The sequence below is a fragment of the Prinia subflava genome, chromosome 7 (genome assembly GCF_021018805.1).
Source record: "Prinia subflava isolate CZ2003 ecotype Zambia chromosome 7, Cam_Psub_1.2, whole genome shotgun sequence".
NCBI lineage: Eukaryota > Metazoa > Chordata > Aves > Passeriformes > Cisticolidae > Prinia > Prinia subflava.
Window position 1 is genome coordinate 1,478,993 of NC_086253.1, and position 16,867 is coordinate 1,495,859.

The following is a 16,867-nucleotide window of genomic DNA, read 5'->3' on the forward strand; positions in this document are numbered from 1 at the left end:
AGTTGAAAAAGAAGTCAGTGGAAGGTCCTGGGTGGTCTCAGTTAGACAGGAAGTCGATGGTGGCATCTCCCAAAGCTCCTCAGTTGGACAGGAAATCCATGGTGGCATCTCCAGGAAGGTCTCAGTTGGAGAAGAAGTTGATGGTGGCAGATTCCAGGGGTGTCCCTGCAATGCCAGAGCCCCTCAATTGGACAGGAAGTCAATGGTGGCATCTCCAGGAAGGTCTCAATTGGAGAGGAAGTCGATGGTGGCAGGTCCCAGGGGTCCCCACGATATTGGCAGAGTCTCAGCTGGAGATGAAGTTGATGGTGGCATCTCCCAAGGCCCCTCAGTTGGACAGGAGGTTGATGGTGGCGGCTCCTTGGGGTGTCCCCACAATGACAGGGTCCCTCAGTCAGACAGGATTCAGTGGTGGCAGATCCCAGGATGGTCGCAGCTGAAGATGAAGTCAGTGGTGGCATCTCCCAGTGGTCCCCACAATGGTGATCCCAATGTCAGTTGGACAGCAAGTCCATGGTGACATCTCCAGGAGGGTCTCAGCTGGACAGGAAGTCAATGGTGGCAGATTCCAGGGGTGTCCCCACAATGCCAGAGCCCCTCAGTCAAACAGGAAGTCGATGGTGGCAGGTCCCAGGAATGTCCCCACAGTGCCAGAGCCCCTCAGTCAAACAGGAAGTCGATGGTGGCAGGTCCCAGGAATGTCCCCACAGTGCCAGAGCCCCTCAGTCAAACAGGAAGTCGATGGTGGTAGGTCCCATGGATGTCCCCATGATGACAGGGGACCTCAGGTGGAGATTAATTCAATGGTGGAGTCTCCAGGAAGGTCTCAGTTGGACAGAAAGTTGATGGTGGCATCTCCCAGGTGTGTCCCCACAGTGATAGGGTCCCTCAGGTGGAGATTAAATCCATGGTGGCATCTCCAGGAGGGTCTCAGCTGGACGGGAAGTCAATGGTGGCAGATTCCAGGGATGTCCCCACAGTGCCAGAGCCCCTCAGTCAGACAGGAATTTGATGATGGCAGGTCCCAGGGGTGTCCCTGCAGTGACAGGGGGTCAGGTGGAGATGAAGTCGATGGTGGCAGGTGCCAGGAATGTCCCCACAGTGGCAGAGACTCTCAGCTGGACGGGAAGTCGATGGTGGCATCTCGAGTGCCTGTCAGATGCACAGGAACTCGATGGTGGCATGTCCTGGGTGGTCTCAGTTGGACAGGAAGTCAACAGTGGCATCTCCAGGGCCCCTCAGATGGATAGGAAGTCGATGGTGGCATCTCGAGTGTCCCTCAGTTGGACAGGAAGTTGATGGTGGCACATCCTGGGTGGTCTCACTTGGACAGGAAGTCGATGGTGGCACGTCTCAGGGGCCCCTCAACTGGGCAGGAAGTCAATGGTGGCACATCCTGGGTAGTCTCAGTTGGACGGGAAGTCAATGGTGGCATCTCCAGGACCCGTCAGATGGACAGGAAGCTGATGGTGGCACATCCTGGGTGGTCTCACTTGGACAGGAAGTTGATGGTGGCATCTCCAGGACCCCTCAGTTGGATGGGAAGTCGATGGTGGCATCTCGAGTGTCCCTCAGATGGACAGGAAGTGTATGGTGACACGTCCTGGGTGGTCTCACTTGGACAGGAAGTTGATGGTGGCATCTCCAGGACCCCTCAGATGGACAGGAAGCCGATGGTGGCACATCTTGGGTGGTCTCAGTTGGACAGGAAGTTGATGGTGGCATCTCCAGGACCCCCTCAGTTGGACAGGAAGTCGATGGTGGCACATCTTGGGTGGTCTCAGTTGGACAGGAAGTTGATGGTGGCATCTCCAGGACCCCCTCAGTTGGACAGGAAGTCGATGGTGGCCCTGACGCTGCGCGCCGTGCACGTATCCAGCGCCGTCACCTTGATCTCGGTGTCCCCGAACTGCATGCTGGCACGGATCTCGCGCCGGCCCCGCGCCGGCCCCGCGTCCCCCGCGTCCCCCAGCTCCAGGCTGATGGTGCCGCACTTCCTGACGCCGGGGTCGGTGATGTACACCACGTCGTCGGTGTCGCAGCAGTAGATGTTGATGATGGTGCGGCGCTGGCCGGGCCGGGCCGGGCAGTAGCTCCGCTGCACCACCTCGCCCAAGGCCACCGACTGGTCCACGGTCACGAACTTCTCGAAGATGTCGGTGCACCAGTTCTTGCCCTCCTTGACCAGCAGCTTCTCCCGCGGGTGCTTCCCCTCCACGAACTTGTTGAGGACGCCCACGCCGTAGGTGAGCGGGGAGCGGCGCACGCGCACCACGCCGGGGTCCAGGCCGAAGAGCACGGCCCCCTTGAGGATGGTCAGCCCCACGTCCTGCGGGACGATGACGCGGCAGCGGTGGCCGAAGGCGGCCTGCACCGCCCGCTGCAGCATGGCCGACTCGGCGAAGCCGCCCACCAGGAAGAGGAATTTGATGCCTTGGACCTCGGGTTTCTGCAGGAGGGCGTCTGGATAGAGAGGGGAGGGTTGGGGTTGGGCTGGTGGAGGAGGGGTGTGGGGAAGGGATGGGGGTGGTTCGGGGCCAGGGATGAGGGGAGTCCGGGAATGGGGGCAGTTCCAGAGATGGAATGGGTCCCCAAGGACAGGGAGGGTCCCAGAGACAAGGGGGATTCAAGGGACAGGGGGTGGTCCTAGGGACAATGGGATTCCAGGGATAAAAGGTTCCCAGGGACAAGGAGGGTTCCAGGGATCAAAGGTTCCTAGGGACAAGGGGATTCCAGGGATGAAAGGTTCCCAGGGACAAGGAGGGTTCCAGGGACAAGGAGGGTTCCAGGGATGAAAGGTTCCCAGGGACAAGGCGGATTCCAGTGACAAAGACAGTTCCAGGAATGGGGGATCCCAGGGACAAGGTGGGTTCCAGGTACAGGGAAAGTCCCAGGGATGGAGGGAGGCCCCAGGTACAGGAGGGTCCCAGGGCAGGGGCGGGGTCCCAGGGACACAGGGGGTCCCAGGGTGTGGAATTGTCCCAGGGATGGGGAGATCTCTCGTCTCTCATCTCTCTTGGGATGGTCCCAAGGATAGGGGGGCTCATAGAGACAGGGGTGGTCCCAGGGACAGGAAGGATTCCAGGGATGAAGGGGCTCCCAGGAACGGGGAGGGGTGTCCCAGGGATGGGAATGATCCCAGGAATGGGGGGCTCCCGCTAACAGGGAAGGTCCCAGGGATGGGAATGATCCCAGGGACAGGGGACAGGGACGGGGGTTCCCCATGGAGGGGCGTGTCCCACCGATGTGCTGGATGATGTGGGTGATGGTTGGCTGGAACAGCTCGTTCATGGCCTCGGGGGACATCCGCAGCATCCCTTGGGACGACCACTTCACCAGGTTGACACTGGGGACAAACAGGGGACCTGGGGGTGACCGGGAACTCCCGCCTGGCTCTTCCCTGTCCTCTCCCCTCCCACCCCACCACCCCTATCCCGCCTTTTCCCCCTCTCCCACCCCAACGCCGCTCCCTCGGTGTCCCCGCGCTCCCCAGCTGTCCCCAGCCCTTGTCACCCCTCACTTGCTCTTGCGCAGCGCGGTCTCGACGTTGTGGCCGCGGTGCTTGCGGTAGAAGTCGATGAAGGAGAAGGGCAGGGAGATGTTGAGGGGGCTGGAGCGGCTCGGGGCGGCCGCGCGCTTCCGCGCCTCGAAGGCAATGGTCAGGTCCACCCAGGCCGCCGGACGCCTGGCCTTGAAGGTGGCGATGAAGTCCTCCCCGAAGATGTGGCACAGGAGCTTCTCGAAGGCCAGGTCCACGCCCACGGCCCCATAGGGACCTCCTGAGGGACAAGGGTGAGGTCAGAAGGTGGCCCCAAGGTAGCCGTGTCACCGTGGCAGCCACGTCCCCCATCATTGCCTTCTCCCACATCTCCATGTCCCTGTGTCCCCCACATTGCCACCTCCCCGTGTCCCCCATCATCATGTCCCGTTGTCCCCATGTCCGCCATCCCCGTGTCCCTGCGGCACCCACACCCCCATGTCCCCCATCCTGATGTGTCCATGTCCTCCATGTCCCCATGTCCTCCATATCCATGTCCTCCATGTCCCCATGTCCTCCATATCCATGTCCCCCATGTCCCCATGTCCTCCATATCCATGTTCTCCCCACGTCCTCCATGTCCCCCCCATGTCCTCCGTGTCCCCATGTCCCCCTCAATACCATATCCCCATACCTCCCATATCCCTCACATTCCCGTGGGGAATGTCCTCCACCCCCATGTCCTTGTCTCCCCCATGTCCCTCATGTCCCCCTTCCCCCCCTGTCCACTATCCTGATGTCCTCATGTCCACTGTCACCGTGTCCCCCACATCCTCCATGGCCCTCATATCCTCCATGTCCACCCCAACACCGTATCCCCACAAATCCCAACAAACCCTATGTTCCTGTGTCCCCATGTCCCCCAAACGCCCCTGACCCCTCCATCCCAGCCCCTTCTCCCTCTGTCCCCTCTCTCCCACCATCCCCATCCTCCCTTGTCCCCCCAATCATTCCCCCCTTCCCTCTGTCCCCTCTCTGTCCCTTCGGTCCCCCTGCACTTCCCCCGGTGCCACCAGGTGGAGCCACAGCCTCACCCACAACCCTTTCGTGGGGCGGGGGGTCCCAGCCCGGGTTTGGGGTCCCAGCCCGGGTTTTGGGGTCCCAGCCCGGGTTTGGGGTCCCAGCCTGGGATTTGGGGGTCCCAGCCCGGGTTTGGGGTCCCAGCCCGGGTTTGGGGTCCCGGGAGAATTCCGGAGCGAGGGAAAAAAGGGTGGATAGGGATCCTCATCCCACCCGAGGCTTTGTAGAGCTCCTTCAGCGTCCCCTGCGGCTTCTCGATCTGGTGCACGGTCAAATCCACCGTCCCCCCGCCACAATCGGCCACGATGTACCTGTCACCTGCGGGGGGAGGGGACAGCGACACGGTGGCCGTGCTGAGTGACCCCCCACCCCGCGACACCCACCCGCGGAGACACGGGGCTACGTTTTCCCGGGAAAAATGAATCTTGTAGCAAAATATTGGGAGTTGGGAATGGCAGAGAGACGAAGGGATGGGATGGTGGCAGGGACACCCCACTCCTTCTGTGGGGTCAAGGGACAGGCCCCACCCGTGCCACCCCCACGGCAGGAACACACTGGGGGTGGCTCTGCCATGAAGGGACATCCAGGGGGACCCCGGGATCTGGGAAAATCCAGTGGGGACCCCCACATCGTACCTGCCTGCATCTCCGACCAGAGCTCGCCCACTCCCGACTCCACCAGGAAGGTGCGGCTGTGCCGAGATCGCCGGAGCTGCTCCCGGGCTAGGGGACAGAGCCAGGGATCAGGATCTCCCCAACTTCCACAGGATCCCACCCATTTCCATGGGATCACACCCATTTCCATGGGTTCCCCCCATTTCCTTGGGATCTCCCCCATTTCCTTGGATCCACCCAATTCCTCTGTGGCATCTGTACTGGGAGCACTGGTGACCGCTCCCCTCCAGCCAGGACCCCAGTATGAGCCAGCTCTCCCTGCTGGGATCCCAAAGGATCCCCCTGGATCCCGTGGGGTCTCCCTGTGCCCACCCGTGGTGCCACCTCTGCCCCGGACCCCGCAGCCCGGGTGGGGCTTCCTCTGCTCCCCCCGTCCCAGGGACATCAAAGCCGCCCGGAAGGGCCGGGATGGATTGGGAAAGGTGGGGTTATCCTGGGATATTTTTGGCATGTGGATGATTCCTCGGGATAAACTCGAGCAACCCCATAAATCCCACGGGACCCCAAATCTCCACCTGGGATTTCCACCAGCGATGGTGGCTTGGTCCCAGCTGGGCAGACTGGGGCTGTCCCAGTACAGGCCAGGATCCCATCCATGGGGACAGTCCCTGGAGGTGGCCCAGGGACACAGAGTGGTGGCCACAGTGGCAGGAGGGGGACACGGCTTGGAGGCTTATGGGAAAGCAGGAAAAAAATGTCCTGGATTTGGGGAGGGGGGAATGGGGTCCCTGGGAATGAGGGGTCTGGTAATGGGGTCTCTGGGAATGGGAGGGTCTCTGGGAACAGGGGGTCTCTGGGAATGGGGAGTCTCTGGGAATGGTGGGGTCTCTGGGAATGGGACAAGGGGCTTCTGGGAACAGGGGATGTCTGGGAATAGGGGATCTCTGGGAATGAGGGATCTCTGAGGAAAGGGGGTCTCTGGGAATGGGGAGTCTCTGGGGACAGGAGGTCTCTGGGAATGGGGGATCTCTGGGAATGGGGGATCTCTGGGAATGGGGTCTCCAGGGATTTCCCCAGCCATGGCAGCTCATGGACCCTCCAGACCCGGCGTGCAGGGCCAGATCCCATTCCCTGCTCCCACAGCCCCCGGCGCTGTCCCGGCCCCATCCATTCCCTGGGAATCCCCCGGGAATGCCGCATTCCCGGTGTTCGTCACCCTGCCGGAAGCTGGAGTCGATGGCGTGCGGGGGCTCGGCGCCGTTGGCCGGGGCGCGGCAGCTCAGCTCGATCAGCTGGTGCAGCCGCAGCTTGCGGCAGTAGATGGAGGCGGCCTCGGGCTCCAGCGCGATCAGCAGCTGCTCCGGCGTCTCCGGGGACACCAGCCCGGCCTGCGGGGACACGCGGTGACACGGAGGGGACGGGGCTGGGGGTGCTCAGGGCGCGTCCGCGTCCCCTCGGCGCGCACACGGGTCTGGAGTTGTGGAGTGCGGGAGGACCCGACACTCACCAAATGTTCAAATATTCACCCAAAAACTCAACCGGACAAGCAACCACCCAGGCCGTGACCCAACAGCTCAACCAACAAGACAAACACCCGGCTGACCACCCAACGACGCAACAACCCAACCAACCAACCAATCAACCAATAAACCAAACAAACAAACAACCACCCAACCATCCATCCAACCAACCATCCAACCAATCATCCAACCAACAAACTAACCACCATCCAACCAACCACCATCCAACCCACCATCCAACCAATCAACTGCTCCATCATCCAACCACTCAACCAATGACCCAGCCAACCAGTGAACCAACCAGTCCTGAACACCGAAACAACCACTCAGCCAACCAACCAGCAGCTCAACCAATGACCCAAGCACCAATCATCCAATCAATGACTACCTGTTCCACCAACCACCCAAAAGATGACCTACCCATTCAACCAACTAACCAGCTGCTCAACGAACACATCAACCAACAACCCAACCACTCAACCAAACAACTGCTCAACCAATGACCTGAGCACCAAACCAACCATCCAACCATTGAACAATTCAACCAAATACCCAACCGGCAAATTATCCACCCACCCACCAACATTTGGTTGGGTCAGAAGGACCTTCAATCCCATCTCATTCCACACCATCCATGGGCAGGGACACCTTCCACTGCCCCAGGTGGATCCAAGCCCCAGTGTCCAGCCTGGCCTTGGGCACTGCCAGGGATCCAGGGGCAGCCACAGCAAATCTGGGAATTCCAGCCCAGCCCCTCCCCATGCTCACAGCCAGGAATTCCTTCCCAATATCCTACCTAACCCCACCCTCTGGTGGTGGGAATTCAGATTGAGGGAGGAAGGAACTACCCCAAAAACCACAACCCCTGTGAGGGCCACCACACGGTCACCCTCTGGAGTCACCCCACCTTGTAGGCCGCTTCCCGCATGAACTGCTTGGCCGGCTGCTTCCAGATGGCCGGCACAGTGAGGACCCAGCGGATGGCGTCGCTCTCGGGCAGGGACGGGCACTGGTCCTTCAGCTCCTGCCAGGGGACAAGCAGGAGGTGACACTTGGGAGCTCACAGTGGATCATGGAATGGTTTGGGTTGGGAGAGACCTTAAATCCCACCCAGTCCCACTTGGGGACACCTCCCACTGTCCCACGTGGCTCCTGGTGTCCTTGGACACCTCCAGGGATAGGGCAGCCACAGCAAATCTGGGAATTCCATTCCAGGGCCTCCCCACCCTCACATGGAATGCGCGGAGAGGACACAGAGGATTCCATTTGGGAAGGAGGAGGAGGAGGAGGGATGGAGGTGGCCCCACCTGCACCGCGTGCTGCTTGAAGAAGCGCAGCGCGTGGGCGAACACCTCCAGCGCCGGCATCTTCTTCCCATTGACAGCTTCCAGCTCGGTTTTCATGGTCAGATCCTGCCGGGAGCAGCAAATGGATCACCCGAGGGGCTGGGAGGTGGCCGGATCCACCACCAAACCTCGGGAATTTGCTCATGCCCCTGAGCCAACCAGAACAGCTGGAACTCAGGCACCTGAAGCTTTGTGCAGCCACATCCGCGCACCCTGGAGCAGCTCGGATTGGAGAACCCCAAATTCACCCTCTGAAATGGGCTAAAATGTGGGGTTTTTCCAACATTTCAATTCCCAGCCTGGGCGGAATCCCCCCGGGAACACCGGGAACATCAGGATGGGAGCAGGGACTCACGCTGGTGCTGTGGATCTTCATCTTAAACTTCTCGAAGTAGAACCACTCGCGGGCCTCCTCGGGGTCCAGGTCGTGGTAGTAATCGCGGGCGGTGTAGCCGAAGCTGTGGAATGTCCCCTCCGGGGTCAGCAGGAGGCTGGTGGGGGTCTTCTGGTTGGCCACGCCCGGGTCCCCCCCTTCCCATTTCCTGCAAAGAGGAGCCGGAGCAGGTGAACGTCCAGGGAATGGGTCCTGCCAGGTTTAATTTGTTTCTATGGGCGTGGTCTGAAGGATCTTGAAGGGGGACAAAGGAGGAGGGGTGACCCCTGCTCCATCCTCCGAGGGATTTCAAGGAATTCCAGACTGGTTTGGGTAGGGGGGGACCTCAAAGACCACTCAGTGCCACCTCCTGCCATGGCAGGGACACCTCCCACCATCCCAGGTGGATCCAGCCTGGCCCTGGGCACTGCCAGGGATCCAGGGGCAGCCACAGCAAAGCTGGGAATTCCAGCCCAGCCCCTCCCCACCCTCCCAGGCAGCAATTCCTGCACAAGATCCCAGCCCAATCTCCCCTTTCCCAGTGGGAGCCATTCCCTGTGTCCTGTCCCTCCATCCCTTGTCCCCAGTCCCTCTGCAGCTCTCCTGGAGCCCCTGCAGGGACTCTGAGGATTCCCTGGAATTTTCCCTTCTCCATGGGAACATTCCCAGCTCTCCCAGCCTGGCCCCAGAGCAGAGGGGCTCCAGCTCCTCATTCCACACCTCTCACCCGCTGCTGCCAGGAATCACCAACCAACCCAATTTCTGACCGTTTTGGGGCCATGAATCTCCTTTCCCTGCTCCGGGAGCAGCTCCGGGAGCAGCTGTGGCAGGTCCTCACCTCATCATGTGGATGGCCTCGGGGTCGCTGGTGAAGCTGAAGGCGTAACCGCTGGAGGTGGTGCCGAAGTCGATGGCCACCACCACGGAGAAGGACGGGCTCTGCCGGGAGCGCGCCTCGCTCCGCTGGAAGGCGAAGAACAGGATCAGGCACCCAGCTGGGGGTGGCTGGCGCCAGAAAAGGAGTGAAAACCCCAGGAAGGGGCTCCTTTCCCCAGGATTTTCTGGGTTTTCCTCGGATTTGGTGATTCCTCTTCTTACACATCTTCAGCTCATTGGGAAAAGCGTCTCCCGTATTCCACGTGGTGGCTGCGGTCATTCCCAAAGGCAGGTCCCACGGGACACAGGGATTTGGGCAGCTTGGGGAGGGACGGGAGCAGCCAGGGTGGTTGGGGTGTCCTGTTCGTATGAGCCCCCCACACTCAGACCCTGAAACTGGAGCCAAGATTCCCAAAAACCTTCCCTGTGTCCAGTCTCACTCCAAGGGACATTGTCCCAGGTGTCCCCAAGAGTCACTGAACCCAAACCCTTCCCTGCTCCCCATCTCAGACTAGGTGACACCATCTCAGCTGTCCCCATGTGTCACCCAGCTGAAAACATTCCCTGTGTCCAGTCTCACTCCAAGGGACATTGTCCCACGTGTCCCCAAGGGTCATTCAGTCAAAACCCTTCCCTGTGACCAATGTCACCTTGTCCCACGTGTCCCCAAGCGTCACCCAGCTGACAATCCCTCTATCCCAGATGTTTTGGGGTGTCCCCCCTGCTGCTCCCACACTTTTGCCTTCCTCGTGCCGAGGAAGCCGTACGGATGTGACAAGGCTCTGTCCCCAAGTCACCACGGGAAGCTGAAAGCCTCGTTAGCTTTTAATGTCCCCAAATTTGATAAGCAGGGACACGAGCTGGCCGGGAAAAACGCCGGGATCAGCAGGGAGGAGGTGCAGGAATGTGCAGGGACAAGGAATCCGGGGAGGATCCGGCTCTGGAACGCGGCCTCCCACACCCGGCAGCCCCCGATGAGGGCAGGAGTTTTGCAGGGTTAAACTTTCCCTGGTGGGTCATTCCAGAGCTGGAAAACCCCTCCATCCCAAAAATCCCATGGATAAAGGTCCTGGGATAGGCTGGCCCATCCTGAGGGGGACGGAGGGGAGGGGGAGCAGCAACTGGGGAAGGACCAGAGGGGAAAGGACAGGGGGACAGACCCCAGCAGCCCCCAGGGACCCCAAATGGCCTTACTGGGACCCCACAATGGTCTTACTGGTAACCCCATAGCAGCCTTACTGGAATCTCACAACAGCCTTACTGGGAATGGTATAATGGCCATACTGGGAATGCCATAATGGTCTTACTGGGAACCCCACCACTGCCTTACTGAGACCCCAAAATTGCCTCACTGAGGACCCCACAAAGGCTTTACTGGGGACCCCAAAGCTGCCTTACTGGGATCTCACACTGGCCTTACTGGGGACCCCAGAAGAGCCTTACTGGGATCCCAAAACTGTCTTACTGGGACCACATACTGGCCTCACTGGGAACTCCATAATGGCCTTACTGGGACCCCAAAACTACCTTATTAGGAACACTATAATGGTCTTATTGGGAACACCACACTGGCCTTACTGGGACCCCAAAACTGCCTTACTGGGACCACACATTGGCCTTACTAGGACCCCACTACGGCCTTACTGGGAAGTTCACAACTACCTTAGTGGCAACCCTATAATGGCCTTACTGGGACCCCAAAACTGCCTTACTGGGAACACATAATGGTCTTATTGGGAACGCCACACTGGCCTTACTGAGGACTCTACAATGGCCTTACTGGAAACACTATAATGGTGTTATTGGTAACACCACACTGGCCTTACTGGGACCCACTGTGACCTTACTGGGAACTTCAAAACTACCTTACTGGGACCACATAATGGCCTTACTGGGAACCCCATAGTGGCCTTACTGGGACCACACACTGGCCTTACTGGGAACCCCGTAATGGCCTTACTGGGAACCCCATAATGGCCTTACTGGGAACCCCATAATGGTCTTATTGGGAACACCACACTGGCCTTACTGGGAACCCCGTAATGGCCGTACTGGGACCACACACTGACTTTATTGGGACCCCATAATGGCCTTACTGGGAACCCCATACTGGTCCCCACTGGTCCCCACTCACCGGTGACTGGGAGGGCGTCAATGGGGCGATGCTGCAGCTGTCGTGGGGCGTCCCCGGGGAGCCCGGCGGGGACGGGGACGGCGTCGGGCACCGCTCACCGTTGGCACCTGGGGACACCGATGGGTCAGTCGGGGTGACACTGACGGCCCCAAAGACCTTTCCCCAAGGAGAGACCACCCGGGACTTCCCAATGGAGATGGATCCGGGGTAGGAAGGGATCCCAGCCCTTCCCAAAGACCTTTCCCAAAGGAGAGACCACCCGGGACTTCCCAATGGATATAGATCCAGGGTGGGAAGGGATCCTGACCCTTCCCAAAGACCCCCCCCCAAGGAGAAACCACCCAGGACTTCCCGATGGAGATGGATCCAGGGTGGGAAGGGATCCCAGCCCTTCTCCAAGGAGAGACCACCTGGGACACCCCAATGGAGATGGATCCGGGGTGGGAAGGGATCCCGGCCCTTCCCAAAGACCTTTCCCCAAGGAGAAACCACTCAGGACTTCCCGATGGAGACAGATCCGGGTTGGATGAGGTGGTGGAGGGGACAGAGCCACTGTGGGGGCTCCTGTTGTGGAGTTCATAAAATCATGGAAATTGTGGGATGGTTGGGGTCGGGAAGGTCCCTAAATCCCATCCAGTGCCACCCCATCCGTGCGCAGGGACTCCTTCCATTATCCCAGGTGGCTCCAACGTGGCCTTGGACATTTCCAGGGATGGGGAAGCTGGAGGGTTTGGATCCAGCGGGAATGGGGGGAATCTTGGAAAGAGGGAAAGGAAGTGTCTGTGGTTCAAATCCATGGAGAACCAGCGAGGGAGGGTGGGTCCAGCCCAGACCTCCTGCCACGCTCCAGAATATCCCGGTTTTCTGGAGACCCTGGAAGCTCCTGCGTGAGCCTGTGGTGATCCCAAAATCTGGGGGTGGGGACCTCAGGGATCACGGGCGCAGCGGATTTTCCCTCCTCCCCTTCCTTCCCCCTGAAGCTGTCCCGGTCTCCTCCAGCAGCAGAATTCCAACCCGGGGAGCCCCCACGATCCCAGAATCGGGACGGGATGAGCCCCAGAGTCCCCGCCCCACACCAGGAACACGGGGCTGTCCCGCCCCCCCTGCCCCGGGCACCTGGCTCCAATTAGCAGCCGGCGTTAATTAATCACCGCCCACGAAAGAGCCGCTGGACCGGCTCCAGCTGGAAGGAGCTGGGGGAGCTGGCGGAGCTGGCAGAGGGGCTTTCCCAAGGGATTGGGATGGGGTGAAGTGTTGGGAATTGGGTGTGGGGTCTGGGCAGTGACACCGGAGAGGTGAAGGGGCTGTCGGTCCCAAACCCTGCCCTTTGGGATCGCCGATCCTGCTGGGATCCTGCCGGGATAGGGGGCGTGGGAGTGGGGATGAGCAGCACCCGCCCCCAGCCAGGCTCTGGAGAGATTTGGGAACAGAGGAGGTTCCATGGTTGGGGAGATTTGGGAACAGAGGAGAAGATTCCATGGTTGGAGAGATTTGGGAAAAGAGGAGGTTCCATGGTTGCAGAGATTTGGGAACAGCAGAGGAGGCTCCTCAGAGAAGAGCAAAATTCCATCTCTCCTTCGCCACTGTCCAAATCCACCCCAGCTCCCAGTGCCACCAGTTTGAACTGGGACACCCTTGGGAAGCTCTGGAGCCCCGGGGAGGGCTCTGGGAATGCTCTGGGATCCCCCAACAACCGCAGCTGTGGGATTGGGGTTGGCATTTGGATTGGAATTGGGATTGGAACTGGGGTTTGGATCAGTCTGATCCCATCTTCCCTTGTCTGGGGAAGAGCCACATGACAGGGTTGGGGACAGTGATTGCCCGCCCCGAGCTGTGCCGGTGACACGTCTGCTGTCCCCTACACCTGCTCCATAAGTGCTTTTCCCTGTATCCATGTCTGTCCCATGAATATTTGATCCCAGACAAACGGGAACGGTCTCTCCGCCGCCTCCGCGTGCGACAGAGCCGGGGGGACCGGTGACCCCCCCGGGGGCTCTGGAGAGCCTTGGACATGAAACCTCATTCCTGCGGAAAAGGATCGGGATCGGGGGGGTAACTCCTGTCGTGGCCTCCTCGCTCCTGGTTTGTTTGGGGATGGAGGGATCAGGTCTGGGATGGAAGGATCAGGTTTGGGGTGGAAGGATCAGGTCTGGGATGGAGGAATCAAGTTTGGGATGGAGAGATGATGTTCAGGATGGAATAATGAGGTTTGGGATGATGGGCTCAGATTTAGGATAGTGGGATGGGGTTTGGGATGGTGGGATCAGGTTTGGGATGGCAGGATCAGGTTTAGGATGGTGGGATCAGGTTTGGGATGGCAGGATCAGGTTTAGGATGGAAGGATCAGGTTTGGAATGGCGGGATGAGGTTTGGCATGGCAGGATCAAGTTTAGGATGGTGGGATCAGGTTTGGGATAGCAGGATCAGGTTTGGGATAGCAGGATCAGGTTTGGCATGTTGGGATGAGGTCTGGGATGGCAGGATGAGGTTTGGGATGGCGGAATCAGGTCTGGGATGGCAGGATCAGGTCTGGGATGTCGGGATCAGGTTTCCCCCCACAGCTGGTTCTGGTTATCCCACAGCAGGAGCTGCAGAGGGGACAGAGGGGGGACAGCAGGGGACCCGGAATGATCATCCGGGGGGGTCAGGGGACATCTCAGCCAGTGCTACCCCCGGGGACATCCTTACCCATCCGCAGGCTCTGCATCCCGGGCTCCAGGAGCATCGCCATGGCCTCGCTGCCCGCCTGGAAAAGGAAGGGACAAAATCCATCCCTGTGTCTCCTCCGCAGCGTGGGGTGGCCACAGCGTCCCCTCAGCGTCACCCCAGCCTTGACCCCCCAAAAAAACCACCCCGGGGATGGGGCTGGGATTGTGGGGTCGGCAGGAGGGGACCCCAAATCCCAGCCTGCAGTGGGGTGTGGGAGCGGCTGTCCCGGTTTGGGGCACACGGGATTGTCACCAGGGTGTCCCTGAGTGCCACTGCAGGGACAGGGACCCGAGTTCCTGTCACCGAGCAGGCCGGGCAGATGTGCAGGACACAGCTGTGTGGAAATCGCTGCTCCTGCACATTTTTACCCTCGAACAAAGCCCTTTTTGGGGAGGGGGGAGCTTGTTTAGGAAAAATCCCAATTTATTTTCCTGATGGAAGCGCGGCGCCCAAAGGGATTCTGCCCTGGCCTGGACCAACTCCAAATCCTCTTCCCGGGATAACACCCCAGCTCCTGGCGTCCTTCCCGAGGCCGCAGCCTCCCGCCACCTCCGAGCCCCCCCGCCGCTCTCATCCCACAAATCCAGAGGCTCGGGATGGGGCTGAGCTCATCGGGAGAGGCCTCACGCCAGCCAAACCCACCCACGCGCTGCCGGCCCCCACAGCCTCCCTCTTCCCAAAAAAACCCAACCCTCGGGATACGACCGGCAGGTGGGGAGGCTGTCCCTGGAATGGGGGGTCCAGCTTGGGCCACCCCGGAGCTGCGGGCGGGGAAGGCGGTGCTGGTGGCCCTGGGGTGACACAGAGGGGGGTCCTGGGGGCGGTCCAGGGGCCTTTCCAGCAAAATGGGGCTTTTCCAGCAAAATGGGGCTTTTCCACCAAAATGGGCCTTTTCCAGCCAAAATGGGCCTTTCCAGGAGGTTTTCCTGCAGGGATATGCTCCAGAAATCAGCCCCAAACTCTGGGATTTGTGTTCTTTTCCAGCTGCCTGCAGCTCGTGTTGTGCTTTGGGATGGGCAGCGATGTCCCCAGTGTCCCCAGCCCCGCTGCCCGAGGTCCTGTGCCCCACAGCGGGATGCAGACAGAGGGACACGCCAGCCCTTGGTGGCTCCGTGGCTTCATTCCCTGTCCCTGCCAGGCCATGGTGGGGTCCAGGGGGTCACTCCGGGCTCTGTGCTGACCCTCAGGCCCCGGGTGGCCAAAATCCTCCCTCTCCTGGGCTGGCAGGGGGTGGCCGAGAGCCACCTTTGTCCCCAAGGTGCCAGTCCCCTGCCTGGCCAGGAGGGTGGGGTGGCCTCGAGCCCCCGCGGTGTCCCCCAGCATGGGGCAGTGGCCACGCTGTTGTCACCCAGGGAACACAGGACGAAGCCCCCGACCCTGGGGGTCCCTCCCAGGGCAGGGTCCCGGTGCCCCCCAGGGCTCCCTCCGGCTGCAGCGGCGATTTTGAGGATTTTCCACCATTTCCGCCTCTGCGGGGGCTCACGGAAACGGGGAAAGGAAACAAAGTTTGGGACGGGCTCAGGGTGGAGGAGCCACGAGCGACACCGGGGCCGTGGCACGGCCGGGAGTGGCACGGGGACAGCGGCTTGGCCGGGCGTGGTGACCCCACAAACTCGGGGTGACCCCACAAACTCGGGGTGACCCCACAACTCAGGGTGACCCCACAAACTCGGGGTGACCCCACAAACTCAGGGTGACCCCACAACCCGGGGTGACCCCACAACTCAGGGTGACCCCACAACCCGGGGTGACCCCACAACTCAGGGTGACCCCACAACTCAGGGTGACCCCTCGGGACCCCTGCGAGGCTCAGGGCAGCTGTGGGGCCCCGATCCAGATGTGCGGGGACAGAAGGAGCCTTTTGTCCCCACCCGTGCACGGCCGTGGGGTTGGGGACACCCCGAATCCTCTGGAGAAGCTGTTGGGGTTCCCTGGAGCCCCTCCCTGTCCCCTCGGCCCTGGCTGGGACACAGGAGTCACCCAAGGGTGTCCCCGCCACCCCTGCACGGTGCTGGCACGTCGTGGCGCTGTCCCTGTGGTGTCCCCAAAGGTCCCAGCGGTGTCCCCCAGGACAGGACACACTGGGACAGTGTCCGAGCGTCCGTCCCCACTCCCCCCGCGCCCACAGTCCCCCATTCCCACTGGGAAGAGTCCTGGCACCCCCCGGTGTCCCCAAACCGAGCAGAGACCCCAGGGGCGGTGCCACCCTCCCCGCGGCCGGGGGACAGGGCTGTGTCCCCGCTGTCCCCCGGCTCCCGCCAACCCCGCGGGCCACTCACCGCTGTGCGGGGCTGGGACACAGGCTGGGGACCCCGCTTTGTCACCCGGGCTGTCCCCGCGGGGCTGGTGGCTCCGGCCGCCCCCGCCGGGGCCCCGCGCAGCCCCCCGCGCTCCGGCTTCCTCCCGCTCCCCGTCCCGGCCCGGGCAGCGCTCAGATTGCAATTCCAGCTGCAGATGTGCGAGCGGGAGCGGCGGGAGGAGGAGGAGGAGGAGGAGGAGGCAGGGCCGGCCCCAGTCCCGCCGGCAGCGGAACCTCCGCTCCCCGCCCGGCCGCGGCCACCGAGGGGGTCCCAAAGCGCCCGGGGTGGGGGACGCGCCACCCCCGCGCCCCCCGGGTCCCCCTGAATTGTCTGAATCGCTGTGGCGGGTTTGTCACCGCCCCGGTGACACCGGCGCTGTCCGCGCGTCTGTCCCCACAGCCAGCTCCATCCCGAGCGCGGGATTGTCCCGGGATTCT

General features: G+C 61.2%; 1 protein-coding gene across 1 annotated transcript; it reads right to left on the reverse strand.

Annotated features, from left to right (window-relative positions):
* Positions 1-623: 623 nt before the first annotated feature.
* HSPA12B (heat shock protein family A (Hsp70) member 12B) lies at positions 624-16,598 on the reverse strand. Its single transcript, XM_063401269.1, has 13 exons — positions 16,410-16,598; positions 14,110-14,167; positions 11,422-11,528; positions 9,250-9,374; positions 8,394-8,580; positions 8,000-8,104; positions 7,600-7,716; positions 6,389-6,560; positions 5,194-5,280; positions 4,772-4,876; positions 3,521-3,779; positions 3,243-3,346; positions 624-2,463 (listed from the first exon to the last, which is right to left on the reverse strand). The coding sequence occupies exons 2-13, from the start codon at positions 14,150-14,152 to the stop codon at positions 1,823-1,825; spliced, it is 2,052 nt and encodes a 683-aa protein (XP_063257339.1). The 5' UTR covers positions 14,153-14,167; positions 16,410-16,598; the 3' UTR covers positions 624-1,822.
* Between the last annotated feature and the right edge of the window lie 269 nt (positions 16,599-16,867).